The sequence below is a fragment of the Lepidochelys olivacea genome, assembly GCF_965140295.1.
Source record: "Lepidochelys olivacea isolate rLepOli2 genome assembly, chromosome: 3".
Taxonomy (NCBI): Eukaryota; Metazoa; Chordata; order Testudines; family Cheloniidae; genus Lepidochelys; species Lepidochelys olivacea.
In genome coordinates, this window is record NC_140413.1 from 86940402 (window position 1) to 86957400 (window position 16999).

Here is a 16999-nt window from a genome sequence, read left to right on the forward strand (position 1 = left end):
GCATTAGAAAAAAAGGATGATCTTTTGTGAGTTAGAAAAAAAACATTACATATTGTAGCATACAACTACAAATAAATTTTAAGCTCAGTTTGGTTGTTCACCAATTCTTATATTTTACATTTCTCCAAATGCAGTGAATAAGAAACATTATATTTGCACCAGTACAAATGAAAACATATTTGTCAAGACGTAGGTTAATTCACTTCATCCCCAGTGAACCATTTTTCTAGGTTTTAATTTTAAATGTATACAATTTGCCATTTCTTTATTTTCCCCCACTCATGACATGCTAACAAAAACAAAAACACTACGTATACAATGAAAAGTAAGCTACTGATCTTATACTGGTCCCACCTTCATTTCTGTTCTCTCTTCATGCTATTTTGTATCTATTTAACCTAGACTGCAAGATCCTTGGGGTAGGGACCATGGGTGAAGTCCTGGCCTCATTGAAGTCTATGGCAAAACTCCCCGTGACTTCAATGGGGATAGGATTTTACCCTATGTTTTTTGTCAGAAAGTGCCAAGCACATTTATAGTGTTCTATAGGTAAGTTGTTTCACCAGAGTGACTTTCAAAATGCTTTCAACCTAATAAGAATTGCCTCTACAAATATTTGTCTTGTGTATTTCTGGCCTCATACATTGAAAATTAGAACCAATACTATTGTGTCTGGTCATACTGCCACTGAAGCTCTCTTAAAGAAACGTGTAATTAAAAAAAATGTCATTTTATGGGTCCATTTGTAGTGGCTTAATGCAGTTTTAAGACAAGAGAGTCAGGTTGGCAGACAAATTCTGAATATCTGTATATTTTATTCTGCAAAAGCATAGTAGTTGTTATTAAGACAACTGTTTATAAATATAATCTGATCATAATATAAAAATCTCTTTAATTTAAAATATGCTTCTATTTTAATTAGGTTCTTTTAAGAATATAATCTTCATTCTCCAAACAATCCATATCATATGTACTTATGATCACAGCTATTGGATAAAGAGGCAACATACTACGCTAGCCTCTTATCCTCATCAGTACATAAACCAACATTAGTGCAACCTACAGTTCATGAAAGGTGAATCATTATTATACAATATATTAGTATTGTACTTGATGCATTCGTTTTGCCAAATTATTCTTGATATTGCCAGTTTTGATATCAACTTGGAAAATTTTAGTTCAATTACATCTAAATACAATGACGAAGCAACACTCTAAGTTGTGAATAGTGACACACATCTTAGACCGTCATTTTGGAAATAAATTTTCTAGGATATTCGGAACTTCAGAAACAAGACTCACTAGATGCCTCCTTTCATTGCAGAAAAGGGAATGTAGGATTTCCCTTCCCTCGTGTATCTTATACCAAAGGAGACTCTTTTCTCCAAAGCAGGGATCAATTTAATTTAGCTTAAGTTGGTCTAAGGAGTTCACCAACTCCATTTTGGCCTGTTATAATTCCTCCCCCTCTCCTCCTGGCAGACGTCATCACTATTTACTCCGCTAGCGTGCAATATATGCTGGTCCCTTTTCCACAGGCTGAGCACTTGATACAACACTCCCGGCCAGCCTGGAGAGTGACAGTACCAGGATCCCTGCGGAATAATTAGTCCTAGATGCTTCACAAACCATCCAGTTAGCTTAGGCGGTTTGCTGTTCTCCAAATAACAGCAATTCTTCCTCTGTTACATAGCTATCTTCAGTCTTGAGGGATCTGTTCTAGGTGCACCTTTAGTGGCATCTAGCTGGTTATACTCCTCTATTAGGTCTGACAAGGAAGATATGGCTTCGGAGAAGCAGCTTTGCTCCATCCCATCAACGTGCAAGTAATGGTGAAGGTGAGCCTATAAGAATATACACAGATTATCTATATCCTTTTCTGTGCACAAGGAGTCAGATTAACCTAGCTCAATATACATTATTGTTTAGCCTGCCTTGAAAGGGGACAACAAGCACTATCATAAAGAGATTGAAAGACTGTCTGGAGTCACCATATCCTTTGCTGAAATGCTACTTAGCAACTTCCTGCTGCAATACTCTGGGGCATGCCCACACTACAGCTACTACAACGACACCACTACAGTGCCATAGCTGTGCTGCTGTAGACTTTCCCCCCGCAATGGAAGGGGGTTTTTCTATTGATGTAGTTAATCCACCTGTCCGAGAGGTGGTAGCTAGGTTGATGGAAGAATTCTTCCGTTGACCTAGCTGCATCTGCACCGGGGGTTAGGTCAACCTAGCGACAGCGCTCAGGGCGTGAATTTTTTCACAGCTCTGAGTGATGTAGCTAGGTTGATCTAATTCTCTTTGGGTGAGTAGGGAGGGGATCTTGAACAATACCGCCAGCCAGATCAGTCACATACCTCATCCGCCATCCTGTCTTACTCTAAATAAAGGTCATGAAGACTTGTTCCTTTGTGAAACGATTCCCCAATACATAGTTAAGAATCTTAGGCTATGTCTACGCTGCACTGCAGTGTGGACTATTGGGGGTGTGAATTGCAGAACATACCAGAGAGTTGCACACACAGAGAGTTGTGTGGATGTTGCTGGCATGAACTTAAGAAGTATCTAGTTCACGTTAACATAGTCCTAACAGAGAACACAAACTAGTTTGGCCAGCAGCATCCATATGGGGCAGTTAGTGCAAAACACTTTGGTACACTTTGCAATTCACGCCCCAATATTCCGCACTATGGCACAGTGTAGGCAAGCCCTTAGTGTCACTTCTGACCAAGCCCTGTATAGTGAAAGCCACGTGCCAGTTGTGGTTCAAAAGTGTTTTTTCCAGTGTCGCAAGTTATCAAGGTAGTAATGGAATGAAGGCAATAAATGCTTTATTATTGTAATTCCTGATTAGTAGAGTTTACAGCAGAGCTTCTCAACTATTTGCCACTTGTAAAAATGCTGCTGCATTCTGAACTCCTTGGTTTGACTGACTGTTGGCTGCTTCTGAAGTGGCAGGTGGTTCACAACACTATTATTTTCAAAAGCCTTTAAGGGCCTAAATCCTGGCTACTTTAGAGACCGCATCTTGAACCTTGGGCAAAGCCCTCATCCCTCCTCCAGCCCATTTGTGACAGGCAAAAGGGCCACAGCACATAAAGAAGCCCTAATAACCCTGGTTCTGCCTGGGAAAGGCAGCCTCCTGTGACTTCTCTTGAAAGTTTTGGTGTAGTCTGCGGGTGGGTGGAGCAGTGCTGTATGCTGCAGAAATTCTGGGCAGCGCAGCAGTCCATAGGATAATCTGTGGAAGCTGCTGTAATTTAGACAAGCCCTCAGGGCTGCCTACATTACGCTGAGGGCCTCTCTGGCCCTTGGAGAAGCCCAGGATTGGGAGCATACAATGACGACTCCCCCAGCTAGAAAATCAGTGCTTATGTTTATCTACCACCAACCTTTAGAGGGCCCATCAAAGCAGGCAGGCAGACAATTGTGGCTTTGTTGTGGTGGGCTGCGGTGTCTGGAATTCACTGACATTAGTATTTAGCCTAGACTACACTTAAAATGTAGCTAACTACAACCTAGCAACCTCACTCAGGTATGTGAAAAATTCAAACCTGGAGCGCCATTGTTAAGCTGATTTAACTCCCCAGTGTAAATGCAACTACATCCATATAGCTGCTTGGGCACTGGGAGGTGGATCATTTATATTAACAGAAAACTTCCTTCAGTCCACATAGGAAGCATCAACAGCTCTAGCACCTATAGTGTAGGCATGCCCTAAAGTTAATCTTCCCACTTTTTAGGTTCCCTTTAAAAACTCTGAACTTCCAATAATGTTTTAGAACAGTGGTTCTCAACCAGGGGTACACGTATCCCTGGAGTGTGCAGAGGTCTTCCAAGGGGGTGCATCAACTCATCTAGATATTTGCTGGTTTTACAACAGGCTACATAAAAAGCACTAGTGAAGTCAGCAAAAACTAAAATTTCATACAGACAATGACTTGTTTATACTGCTCTATATACTATACACTGAAATGTAAGTACAATATATTCCAACTGATTTATTTTATAATTATATGGTAAAAATGAGAAAGTAAACATTTTTTCAGTAAGTGTGCTGTGACACACTTGTATTTTTATGTCTGGTTTTGTAAGCAAGTAGTTTTTAAGTGAGGTGTAACTTGGGGGTACACAAGACAAGTCAGATTCCTGAAAGGGGCACAGTAGTCTGGAAAGGTTGAGAGCCACTGTTTTAGAATATCCTGTTAACCCAATATAGGTTTCTTTTCCTTTCAGTCTTTTCTTGGGTTATCTGCCCAACTTAGTTTTAGTTAACTTAAACACCACCTGCATTTTAGCTAAGGCTGTATGTTTGCCACAGCCATGACTTTCATGACAAAACTGAAGTCTCAGTCTGTGTTACATGACAGCTTCATCGGATTTTACAAGTTTGATACAGTGAGTTAGAGTACTGGTGTTAAAAACTTAAAGGTTTTTAAACAATTTTTGTTGCTTAATAGCACAGGACTTATAATGACAAACATTAAAAAAACCCAACCTATGAGCTATAACTTAGTAAATGTTTCTATCTTTTACTTTGACAAAGCTGCAGCTTTTCCACTTCCTTTGCCATGACAAACAGCCAGGCTTAATTAAAGTGTTTTTAGCTATATTTAGAAGTGCTACACCTTTGTAGCATGCTCTCAGCTATACCGGTGAGGTGCAATTCAGACAGATGTGTTATCAAGACACTCATTCTGCTGGTAGAGGAATACTAATAAAAAAAAAAGGTAATGCATTATCATCAGAAAAGGTAGGTTCCCAATACTGCCTTGCATTCGGAGTGCAGTCTATTGCATCTATATTAAAGCAATATCTTGTTACAGCTTGCACTGAAATTTGCTTTTCTCCTCCACTTCTCAAAAAAATAAAATGTTAGAAGAGACTACTGCTACTTTAAAGTACACTGGGATGTTATGCTGCTTTTCACCGTACCTTTTTCTTGTAGAGCTTCATGAATCTGTCTTTGAGCTCTGTAAAGGTTGGTTTCACACAAGTATTGTTTGCTAATGCCAACAGTGAGTGAGAATGGCCCACAGGAGGTACTGAACATAAGCCAGTTTTCCAGCCTTCTTGATTCCATGAGACAAAATGAAGGGAAGGCTTCAACCTGCAATACATACATTCATAGCTAAAATAAGCAAGCAAAGAGGTACAGTACATTGCACAGTGTTAACAGTTCTGTTTACTTTGCTAAAACAAGAAATCTCAAGGGTACCTGCATATAAAATTTCAGGAAGAAAAAAGCCATTATAATTAGCATTTGGCATAACTCTTAGATTTTATAACGTGGAATTAGCATCTTAATTAATGTAACCTTAAAAACCACAGGAGAATACTAATTTTAATAATAATCTGTGAGTTTATTTTATATTTCAGTATAAAATAGAAAGCTACCTTCAAGGGACTTGTATCATAAGGCACTTCACTCAGTTTGTTTTCCATAAAAAAGGGGAAGCCTACCTGCAGCCAAAACTAGTCAGACATAGTGTAATACAATAGACAGCATATTCTTAAGTTTGTTGACATATCATATAGGCTATTCACTGGTGCTGGAAGGAAGGACAGTTACTTATCTCCCAGTAACAGTGGTTCTTCAAGACATGTTGTCCACATGGATTACACTCTTGGTGCACATGCACAAGATTGGATTCCTTTGTCTTGGGGCTGCCCCTGTGCCTTAGATGTCCTTGCACCTCAGCACCCGAGGGCATAAAGGGCAGGGCAAGCCCAACCATTCTTCAGTTGTTTTGTCAATAACGAATCTCGGAGGAGAACTCTGTAGTAGAAGGGAAGGAGGACGGCTCCTGAAGTCCATGTGGATAACACATCTCGAAGAGCTACAGTTGCTGTAAAGTAAAAAGTAACCGCTCTTCCTTCAGTGATTGTCCGCATAGATTTCATTCTTGGTGATCGTTTCCTTGGAGATGGGTACTGGAGTCCTACTTGAAAATGACAGCCCTACTAAAACGGGCATCTGATCTGGAAGCCTCTACAATGAATAGTGACTTGTGAATGAGTTGACTGAGCTCCAGGAGGCTGCCTTACGTATTTTCAGTAAGGAACATTCATCAATCTGGTAGCAGAGGCTGACTGAACTCTAGCAGAATGAGTTCTAATATAGCTAGCTGGGTCTAACTTGGATAGCTTGTACCATGTTTTTATATAGCTGAAGACCCATTTTGATAAGCTGTGAGGATACTGCCTGACCTTTAACCCTCTCAGTAGGGTTAGCAGAATTCAAGGTTTTTAAAAATAACTTTGACAGTTATTCATATTTATTTTCAAGCATTTTTTATATTTAGTGATTTAAATTATCACAGTTGTACAAAATTATGGGTGTCAAGGTTCCTCCCCCACTCTGAACTCTAGGGTACAGATGTGGGGACCTGCATGAAAAACCTCCTAAGCTTATCTTTACCAGCTTAGGTCAAAACTTCCCCAAGGTACAAAATATTCCACCCTTTGTCCTTGGATTGACCGCTACCACCACCAAACTAGTACTGGTTACTGGGGAAGAGCTGTTTGGACACGTCTTTCCCCCCAAAATACTTCCCAAAACCTTGCACCCCACTTCCTGGACAAGGTTTGGTAAAAAGCCTCACCAATTTGCCTAGGTGACTACAGACCCAGACCCTTGGATCTTAAGAACAATGAACAATCCTCCCAACACTTGCACCCCCCCTTTTCTGGGAAATGTTGGATAAAAAGCCTCACCAATTTGCCTAGGTGACCACAGACCCAAACCCTTGGATCTGAGAACAATGAAAAAGCATTCAGTTTTCTTACAAGAAGACTTTTAATAAAAATAGAAGTAAACAGAAATAAAGAAATCTCCCCTGTAAAATCAGGATGGTAGATACCTTACAGGGTAATTAGATTCAAAACACAGAGAACCCCTCTAGGCAAAACCTTAAGTTACAAAAAAGATACACAGACAGAAATAGTTATTCTATTCAGCACAGTTCTTTTCTCAGCCATTTAAAGAAATCATAATCTAACACGTACCTAGCTAGATTACTTACTAAAAGTTCTAAGACTCCATTCCTGGTCTATCCCCAGCAGAAACCAGCATATAGACAGACACACAGACCCCTTGTTTCTCTCCCTCCTCCCAGCTTTTGAAAGTATCTTGTCTCCTCATTGGTCATTTTGGTCAGGTGCCAGCGAGGTTACCTTTAGCTTCTTAACCCTTTACAGGTGAGAAGAGCTTTCCCCTGGCCAGGAGGGATTTCAAAGGGGTTTACCCTTCCCTTTATATTTATGACAATGTGTTTGAAGCATTTTTAAATTTTTATCGCACAATTGTTGTAAATTATGGAGGAGTTCAGATTTAATGACAGTAGCAGATGAGATTAAAAAAAAAGTTAAAGCTTTATAACTGCTAAAACCCAAATTGTCACTATCACATGTCAAAATATACAAAGTAAATATCCTTAAATCAAACTCTAAGAAGTTTTCAAGCATCATTTTTCTTACTTTGCCTACCTGTAAATTTTGATTATTACTAGGGCTGTCAATTAATCACAATTAACTCACACAATTAACTCAAAAAAATTAATCACGATTAAAAAAATTAACTGATTCATCACAGTTTTTAATCACACTGTTAAACTGAAAATTATAAATATTTGTGCATGTTTTTCTACATTTTCAAATATATTTGAAAATGCCCTTTCATGCTTCTGCCACCATTCCAGAGGACATGATTCCATGCTGATGACGCTTGTTAAAAAATAATGTGTTAATTAAATTTGTGATTGAACTCCTTGGGGGAGAATTGTATGTCCCCTGCTCTGTTTTACACCTGCATTCTGCCATATATTTCATGTAATATCAGTCTCAGATGATGACCCAGCACATTTGTTTTAAGACTACTTTCACTGCAGATTTGACAAAACACAAAGAAGGTACCAGTGTGAAATTTCTACAGCACTCAACCCATGTTTTAAGAATCTGAAGTGCCTTCCAAAATCTGAGAGGGACAAGGTGTAGAGCATGCCATCAGAAGTCTTAAAAGAGTAACCCTACAACGCAGAAACTACAGAACCAGAACCACCAAAAAATAAAATCAACCTGTTGTTGGTGGCATCTGACTCTGATGATGAAAATGAACGTGTGTCAGTCCACACTGCTTTGGATTGTTATTGAGCAGAACCTGTCAACAGCATGGAAGCATGTCCTCTGGAATGTTGGCCAAAGCATGAAGGGGCATATGAATGTTTAGCATATCTGGCACGTAAATACTGTGCAATGCCGGCTACAAAAGTGTCATGCCAATGCCTGTTCTCACTTTCAGGTGACACTGTAAATAAGAAGCGGGCAGCATTATCTCCTGTAAATGTAAACAAATTTATTTGTCTTAGCGATTGGCTGAACAAGAAGTAGGAATGAGTGAACTTGTAGGCTCTAAAATTTTACCCAGTTTTGTTTTGAGTTCGGTTATGTAACAACACAAATCTACATTTATAAGTTGCACTTCACGATAAAGAGATTGCACTACAGTACTTGTATGAGGGAACTGAAAAATACTATTTCTTTTGTTTATCTTTTTACAGTGCAAATATTTTAATGAAAAATAATGATATAAAGTGAGCACTGTACACTTCGTATACTGTGTTGTAACTGAAATAAATATATTTGAAATTGTAGAAAAACATCCAAAATATTTATAATAAATTTGTATTGGTAGTCTATTATTAATAGGACAATTAAAAGGGTGAATAATAACGATTAATATTTTAATCTTGCGATTACTTTTTAAAATAGTTTGACAGCCCTAATAATTACCAATAGAAATATTTTTCATCTGGTGGTGCATGTACGGTGAAATCAATGTTTACCTACATTTATCAATAAAAAAAATGAATCCTTCCAAGCCTATCATCAAAGATCACTAGGTGTGCTTCTGAATGATTTTGTCATGTTAATATTACAATGCCTTTATTACATTAAGTGTATGAAGTTTAGCTTCCCCTGGAGTTGAGTGAGGCTTAGGGGGGAAAACTGGGAGATGAACTGAACCATTCTCTCACCAAACATCTTTATGACAGGTGTATGATAAGAATGGTGGAGGTTTTTGATAGTATGCAGATAACTATTTGGTAATCACTTGATCATAACCACAAATTGATTTGGCTTGGAAAGGGTCCAATGATGCTTAGAAAGGGTCACTACTTACAAAGCTTAACAAATGTCATTAGGAAGCACAGAATAGTATTTTTAAGCTCTTTCACTTATTTTCTTTTGGTCAGTAACATTTCTTCTCTCAAGTGCCTATAACTAAACTTTTCTCTTTTTGCTGAATTTATTGTTGAAACTTTTTGTATGAATAGGGATATCACTGTGAGCATCTGACAACAGCTTCTGTAATAAGTATTGTGCACAAACAAGCTATAACAATAGATCAAACCTTTCAATGTTTCTGCGAAGGTCTGAAACCTGTACATTTCCTCGAACCAGAAGTGCACAGGCAAGGTACAAGCTATGCTTTGGGTCTGCTTGAATCAACTGGTGATCTTTACTGAAAGCATCTGAAAACATTTGATCCAACCTAAATTAAGAAAAAAAGGCTGTTACCTACTTTTATTAAGCATGTTGAAGTTCTTCACTAATCCTATAGCTTGTAATTTAAGAGCAACTAAAATTCATCCACTTCCTTGTTATTTGAAAGTATAAATTAGACAGTCAAAAAGAATATTCAAACAATAGCACAAGCTGGATGAACTATTTCAACTTACATCATCTTATGCCCACATATTATTTGCTTTTCTTGGCTCTCTTTCCTTTGAGCACTTTAGCATATAAGTTACACCAAGGTCAGAAATAGTGGATAAAGGGGAGTAAGGTACATGCCAGTAACTTGTGTTGAGTATACCAGTCGTGTCCAAGAGTTGTGATGAGTGTACAAGAGTTGATGCAACCCGAACCCACTGAACCACACTTCATCTTTATTTCTTAAGGAGTTGTTTGGCACTTTTGGGAAAATTTCCTTTTTTTTTTCAAGTTCAAATTGGATTGGCTTATGTGATCTGTGGAAGGAGAGCCATGGTTGAACAGATCTTTTGGGGCCCAAAGTGGTAAAGCTCCTCTACCGTAGAATCTGGAAAGTTCATAAAGGGGTGGAATCTTGGGAAGAGAGGTACAATTATACCTGGGCATAATATCGAGAAGTAGATGGTGGAAAGAAAGTTTAAAGCTTTATGCCTAGAAAGTTAAGTTTTTAATGTAAATAAAAGACTCCACTTTCACAAGTCGCCTTCATGCCTTCTTTTAGTCCCCGGTATACTCCTTTAAGCTGCCCTTCCATGTGCCCAAGATATACAGTTTGTCCCCACTCTGTGTCCTCTACCACTTACCTCACCCAGAATCTCTCTATTAAAAGAGCTGAGAACATAATGCTACCCTGCATGTGTCCCCCATTCCCTACCAACATAGGTACATCTCCCAGTTCCCTGCATCTTACTCCATACCCCATCCTGGAATATCATCACTGCATTTCCCCTTAATCTTCCACCCTCCCATTTACCTGTACAGGGACCCTCACCAGCACTGCACCACCCTCTATCACTGCTCTACTGGTGAGATTCAATTCCTGGGTGGGAGGTAGAAACACCCCATCACCAAGCTCTTAATATAATACATCTTTGCAGTCCCCTCACTGATTTTCAAAGAACCCACTAAAAAGGCACTTCTCTGAAAGGCTAACAAAACATATTTTGAGTTTGTAAGCCAAGCCATAGTGGAGATTGAGCTTAAAAAAAACACTATTAAGAACATTTTTAAGGTGAATATCAGGGCAATTTTGGAAATACCACAATACTTTTAAATTTCTTTTATTTTTTCCCCACAGGCTTCCAACGAAATTTTTATCCTGGGGTTAGATATAGAATATGCAGTTTTCTTTTTGTGGATGTTAGAAGAGTTAAAAATAGGGTTTAAACCAGACCTCAGCTATGGCGTAGCCTCCCACCATAACAGTCTGTTTCACCTACCTTCTAGAAGGTACATTAACATCAGCCAATGTATACAGAGGAGTCAAGCTGGAAACCAGGTAATGAAGTCGAGGAAAGGGAACCAAATTCATGCTGATTTCATTAAGATCCATATTAAGGGAACCTTCAAACCTGGCAGAGCTAAAAGTTTAATAGTACTATTATAAAACCAAAATCATTTATTTACAAAAAGTTATGTAGAAGCTTGATATGTTACTGTTATATCCATATTTTTTTCCAGTTGTTCCCTATAACAGAGAACATCATGGAAATGAAATATAATGCTTGCAGTGTTGTTGAAGCCGTGATGGTCCCATGATATGAGAGACACAAGGTGATTTATTTTATTGGACCAACTTCTGTTGGTGAAAGATCAGCTTTCGAGCACCACCGAGGCAATCTGTTCCATCTTGTACTTAGCTGTGACACTCTAATTACCTTTCCAAGAGCCGAAGATGACCTCCATGGAGTCTGAAAGCTTGTCTCTTTCACCAACAGAAGCTGGTCTAATAAAAGATATTACCTCACCCCCTTGTCTCTCTCATGAAGTATAATGTCATTTTACAACTCCAGAATTGGTGATTCAATCACTATCACGAGAGTTACTGGTTTTTCATACATTTGTACCAATATCCTTTGTGTCTCTTAAAAAAAAAGCACTGAACATTAACACTAAGCACCACTGTTTACTGGTTAAGGTACTGCTCTACAGCGAGGTGGTGTTTGGCTGAAGATAAGCCTGAGGTGTGATAACTCCCTTAGTAACTAGACATTTCAGGGTTACTACTGCAGATCATTTCCCATAATTGGGAATAGGCAGTAAGGGCTGCTATACTACTAAACACAATGGGGGGTTAACAGTTAGCTATAGTCATTAACTGAAATAAAGAGAATTGGCTAGCAGGAACATGTACAAAAAGTCTTAACCTCTCGGTTTAACACAGAGTCAGTATATGACTGTATAAAGCTACAGGCCATCTATATCTATACATGTGCAAGAATCTTTCCACCAATTCATTTCAACCAAAAGAACTGCATTATGCAAATAAACAGACGATGACAAGAATGGAGAGAAGAGAGGAGGAGTTATGCCTCCATCCCACTGAGTGTACTGCACTGATAACAGAGCAGCCACAAAAGGAGAAAAAAAGAGGGGAAAAAAAGCAGAAAAAAATGGATGCCACAATCCTGAGGTCACAATCCTAAACAAAATGTTCACAGGGTAGCAGCAGGTGGCAGGAGACGGAGGGCCAGAGACATGGAATGCTCAAAGGATGAAAGAGTCAAGAAACCTGGAAACACTAGACAAAAAGTTTTCATGGTTAAAGAAAAAAAAGAGAGAAGTAATCATTAGACATCAGTTTTAGTAACCAAACCTATTTTAATAATGATTTTGCATAAATTCACACATCTTTTGCACCAATCAGTTACAAAAAGTAGAGGAGTACTCTTAAAGCATTAATCCCAATTAACTTCAATGGGAGTTTATAGTGATTAGTTTTGTATATTAAAGAACCAGTGTTTTGGGGGCAGCGGGTATATTCAAGAGGTGGTGTATCACTACTTGAGTAATATTCGTTTAGACCCTGTCTTGTCTCATTAGGTTCCTATTTTTAATAAAGGTGAAATGGCATTTCTGCTGCATAAATATTTTCTTATATTTGAATGTACTTCAATTTGTCTTTTGAAAAATCACTCAATAACAACTTCTCACTTTTTAAATTTATTTAACACCTACTTGACACACAATGTAAGGGTCGAAGACCTGAACATCTTAAAAAATTTCTACTTGCCTGTGGTGAGTAATCACTTCCTCCAATGGGTGAGTAAATTAAAAAAAAAAAAACCCTCCACACCACCACAAAATAAACAAACACCACACACACCAGATCTTTAGGCCAAACCATGGATTTAAAAAAAAAAAAAAAAAAAAAAAGTTTCTTTTGAGAAGGGCAAGTTCTCATGATAGGTTTGCAAAGCCAGGCTAGCATGTTAGAAAAGTATCAGTCCTAAGAATTCAGATGACCTCTTTCTTCATCTGTACCACAGTTCAGGATTTCTCCTACTGAATGTCAGAGGGGTGTCACTGAAGTCAATGAGAGTTTTGCCATTGACTTCAATGGGACAGGATTTAATTCAATATCCCTTTTAGGGGTTCTACAGTAGTTTCCTCATGCTAAAATGTAAGCCACTTTGCCAAATTACCCCCTGAAGTGGGTTCTCTAGACTGCTGTTACAAGACTTGAACAGTGCTTATTAACTTAATTACAACAGCTGACTAATACCAAACTGAGAATGGATCAATATTTTCAGAAGTGCAGAACATCCACTGTGCATACTATCTCTCGCAGCATTACTTGCATAGTGGAAATCTCAGTAAGATTACCTTGTCAGGTTCAGCAGCAAGTTGGCCACAATATTGTTCATAGCATCAAATGGCTTCTCCTGTTCAGTTTTGATACTGCCTGCACTTGAGGTTAACAAGCTGTTTTGTTTCAAAGTTGATCCTAGCTTTCCAGAATTTGTCATCTGATGAATTTTACTAACTATAGAAAATAAAGACTTGGAGAGAAGACAAAATGAAATAATTATAATAAAAAAAAAAGCTTCCAGATACTCCTGTACATAGAGCTTTCACATTCAGTGTCCCTGTTCATTTCAGTTAAACTTAGAACCTAAGAACAAAAATTTAAGCACAGTAGCTAAAGTTAACAGTTTGTGCCTTTGAAGTCTGCTTCACTTCACAGTTTGGTCATTCGCAATTGACTAAATGTATTTTTGAACTGCTTTTCTTAAAATGTGTCAAGGAAATTGAAACTTAACTCAAACAAGTTTAACTTTTATTCAAATACAGAAAAACCAGAAAAAAAAAATAGGATATTTGTTCTCATGTTCATATAATTCAAAAGAGAGTACAAGAGTTTCTTCAAACAAAAAAATTCACTTTTGCATGGGGGACAATTTTGTTTATAAACCAATAGCCTTATATTGAGAATAAGGATCTTAAAAACAAGGGTTTTTGCAATCATTTACTGTTTACCTTAAAGCAGACATAGGAATAAAATTCCCTGCTACAGACCATTTCTGTAAGGAAGGGGAAAAGTACTGGGCAATTTTTAAATGATTCCCAAAATAAGGATACAGTTTTCAAAAAACCCAAAATAACTTAGGACCCTAAGTAGGGTTGCCACATGTCTGGTTTCTGACTGCAAAGTCTAGTCGAAAAGGGAACCTGGCAGTGTCACTAAAAGTCCAGTTACCAGAGTAAATGTGATCAACCTCCCTGCTGAGAGGGAGGGAAGATCAGCAGATGTTCAGCTGCTGACGGAGAGCATCAGTTACGGCTGCAGGAGGCATCTCACAGCCCGGGGAGGCACGTCTGACTGAGGAGGGAGCCGGCCCAGGGCTGGGGAGTGCCCACAGGTTCGCACTGGCGCTGCGAGCAGAGTGGGTGAGGGGAGGGTAAGCTTCAAGCACGAGCGAGAGGCCATAGGAAGGAAAGGGGCAGCCCACTACCTACAGGGCGCGGATGTTGGGAGAGGGGCCATTTGGAGAGCAGTGCTTGGATCTGCTTGCCCCCCTGCCGGTTGCAGAGGGGTCTGGGCTCGGCACGCTGCACCGCATGGGGCCACTTCCCCTGACGGGCCAGGCTCCCCATCCCCACTCCCTGCATGGTATGATCACTGCCCAGGTAGGACCCTGGCTACCCCCAGATGCTACTCTCTGGGAACTCGGGTGCTTGCTCGCTCTGGGCAGCAGAAGTTGGCAGACTTCAGTGCATTGAAGCCAGCCAGCTCCAGCCTTAGCCAGGGTAGCCTGGGAGCTGGGGCCCCGGGGCCTCAAGAGCCCCTCGCTGTGGGGTGCAGAGGAACCAGGAGCGGAGGCTCGTTAAACCCCTCGAGAGAAGTGGGGAGACCCCAGAATCAATATTTCTGTGCAAATTTTCTGAAGCCAGCCAGGCCGAGCGGGTCACCGCTGCTGGGGGTGGAGGGTGGGGGAAGGGGGGCTACAAACAATGGGGCAAGTTCCCCAGATGGAAGCGACCAGCCCCCTACCCCCAGTTCTATGGACCCAGACAGGCAAGGGACATCTGAGCGTGTTTGGAACCGTCCCTTGCCTCAGTGTTGGGGGCGGGGGGAGGGGGGGCAGCCTGAGGAGCTGGTGTGGGGAGCTGGGAGTCAGGACTCCTGGGTTCTCTTCCTGGCTTTGGGAGGGGAGTGGGGGCTAGTAGGTTAGAGCGGGGGGCTGGAAGTCAGGAATCTTGGGTTCTATCCCCAGCTCCAAGCTGTGTGACGTGAGTGGCTTATGCAGAGAGTGCCCCCCGCAGGTAAATGGTGGGGGGGCAGAGTGTGGCGGTCCCCAGGTTGGGCGCAGGGTGGAGGAGGGGGAGGAGTGAATGGAGGGCGGAACCTTGGGGGAGAGGGTGGTGGAGCAGAGGGTGGGGCCTCGGGGGAGCAGCAGGGTGTCCAGTTTTCAGAAATGGGAAAATTGGCAACCTTAACCTTAAGTCTCATTTTCAAAAGTGACATAAGAGCCCAAGCCACTTTGGCTCTTTTTGAAAATAAGTTTCAGGATAACATTTTCCTGTTCATCAATACAGAGAAGGAAGAAACACTTCCTACGTAATGTACACCACAAGAGAAATTGACAAGAATATGAATACTCTCTTACTTCATTTTCAATTGGAAGCACACAGTCCGCATGCTCATTAAGTTCCTTCATAGCCAGAACACTATTATATGGAGAAGTAATGACATCATCCTCCCCAGAAGGGTAAACTGAAGTAACAAATCTATATACTTCCGGGAACTCATCCTCAAGCACATTTAGTACAAAAGTACCAAGACCAGATCCTGTCCCTAAGAATAATTAAGAAGATAGTTACAATGAAAAGAGATAATGCTTAAAACATCCTGAATTATTTAAATCCCCTCTGAAACACAAGATTTCTTTGTACATTACAGACCAGATTTTCATAAGAGCTCAGCACTCGGTGATCACAGAAGGATTTAGTAGAGTTGGACAGGAAAAGGTTTTTCCATCCTGAACTGGGATAAGAATTTGATATCTTGAACATTTTTGTGAACCAAAAATCTGAAAACAATTTTTATTTGGGTCAGCTGAAGAAATGTTGAAACAATTTCTAAATTAAAAAAAAATATTTTGAAATGGGAAATTTGTCAATTTAACAGGGATCCTGGTTGATTTTCCATCACTGACAATTTTAAAATCAAGACTGGACGTTTTTCTAAAGTCTGCTGTAGGAATTATTTTGGGGAAGTTCTATGGCCTCTGCTATATAGGAAGTCAGACTTTATGATCTAAATCCCTTCTGACCTTGGAATCTATGAAAAATGACTCTTTTCCGTAAAAAGTTTGTTTGGATGAATTTGTGTTTTCTGACTGAAAAACTTTTAGTTGAAAAATTCCAGACCAGCTCTCGTACTAAGCTTTTATGAAATACCCTTAAGTGTTACATCTAGTCTACTGTGGAACATTTCTTGTGATGGGACCATGACTCCTCTTAGCAAGTTGTTCTAGTGTCTAGCTAACTTTATTGTTAAAAACATAAGCATGGATATTTATAAAAGATGTGGTTTTCTAATCTTTTTAGAAAACTTAAATATTGTATCCCATCAGTGTGTATTTCTACTTAAGCCTAAAATACAGATTCAAGTAGAACAATAATGCAGGTAAAAGAGCATCTTCAGCTTGTGTGTGTAGATATATCATCCTGGGAAAAGCCAGGGTATCTACATAATGAGTTTTGTATAGTACAGTTTGTATGTTAGAGTATAATTATACTCAGAGATGACTGCAAGTGGTACTTTTTCGTGTTCAAATTTATTTTTCCTTCAGTGACTTCCTTATTAAGTTTGCTTGGTTTTCAAGTCAGAACATGATTTCCCCCCCTTTCTTTACTATCAACATTAAGTTCAAATCAGAGACCTGAAAATTAAGCTGTGGATCTTCTGCCTTGGACAGCTAATGTTCTGGAA

At 39.6% G+C, this 16999-nt stretch overlaps 1 protein-coding gene across 5 annotated transcripts in view; it reads right to left on the reverse strand.

Moving 5' to 3' along the window:
* TUBE1 (tubulin epsilon 1) overlaps nt 1-16999 on the reverse strand; it is a 55552-nt gene that overhangs the window by 27745 nt on the left and 10808 nt on the right. For 4 of the 5 annotated variants that reach the window (XM_084622977.1, XM_084622975.1, XM_084622976.1 and 1 more), the window contains exons 7-11: nt 15672-15859; nt 13387-13562; nt 11001-11141; nt 9419-9559; nt 4942-5116 (exon numbers count right to left, since the gene is read on the reverse strand). In XM_084622977.1, coding sequence (XP_084479103.1) covers nt 4942-5116; nt 9419-9559; nt 11001-11141; nt 13387-13562; nt 15672-15859 — 821 coding nt within the window. Of the gene's footprint in view, nt 1-909; nt 1845-4941; nt 5117-9418; nt 9560-11000; nt 11142-13386; nt 13563-15671; nt 15860-16999 lie in introns of those variants that run through there. The other variant, XM_084622973.1, reaches the window with a different exon arrangement.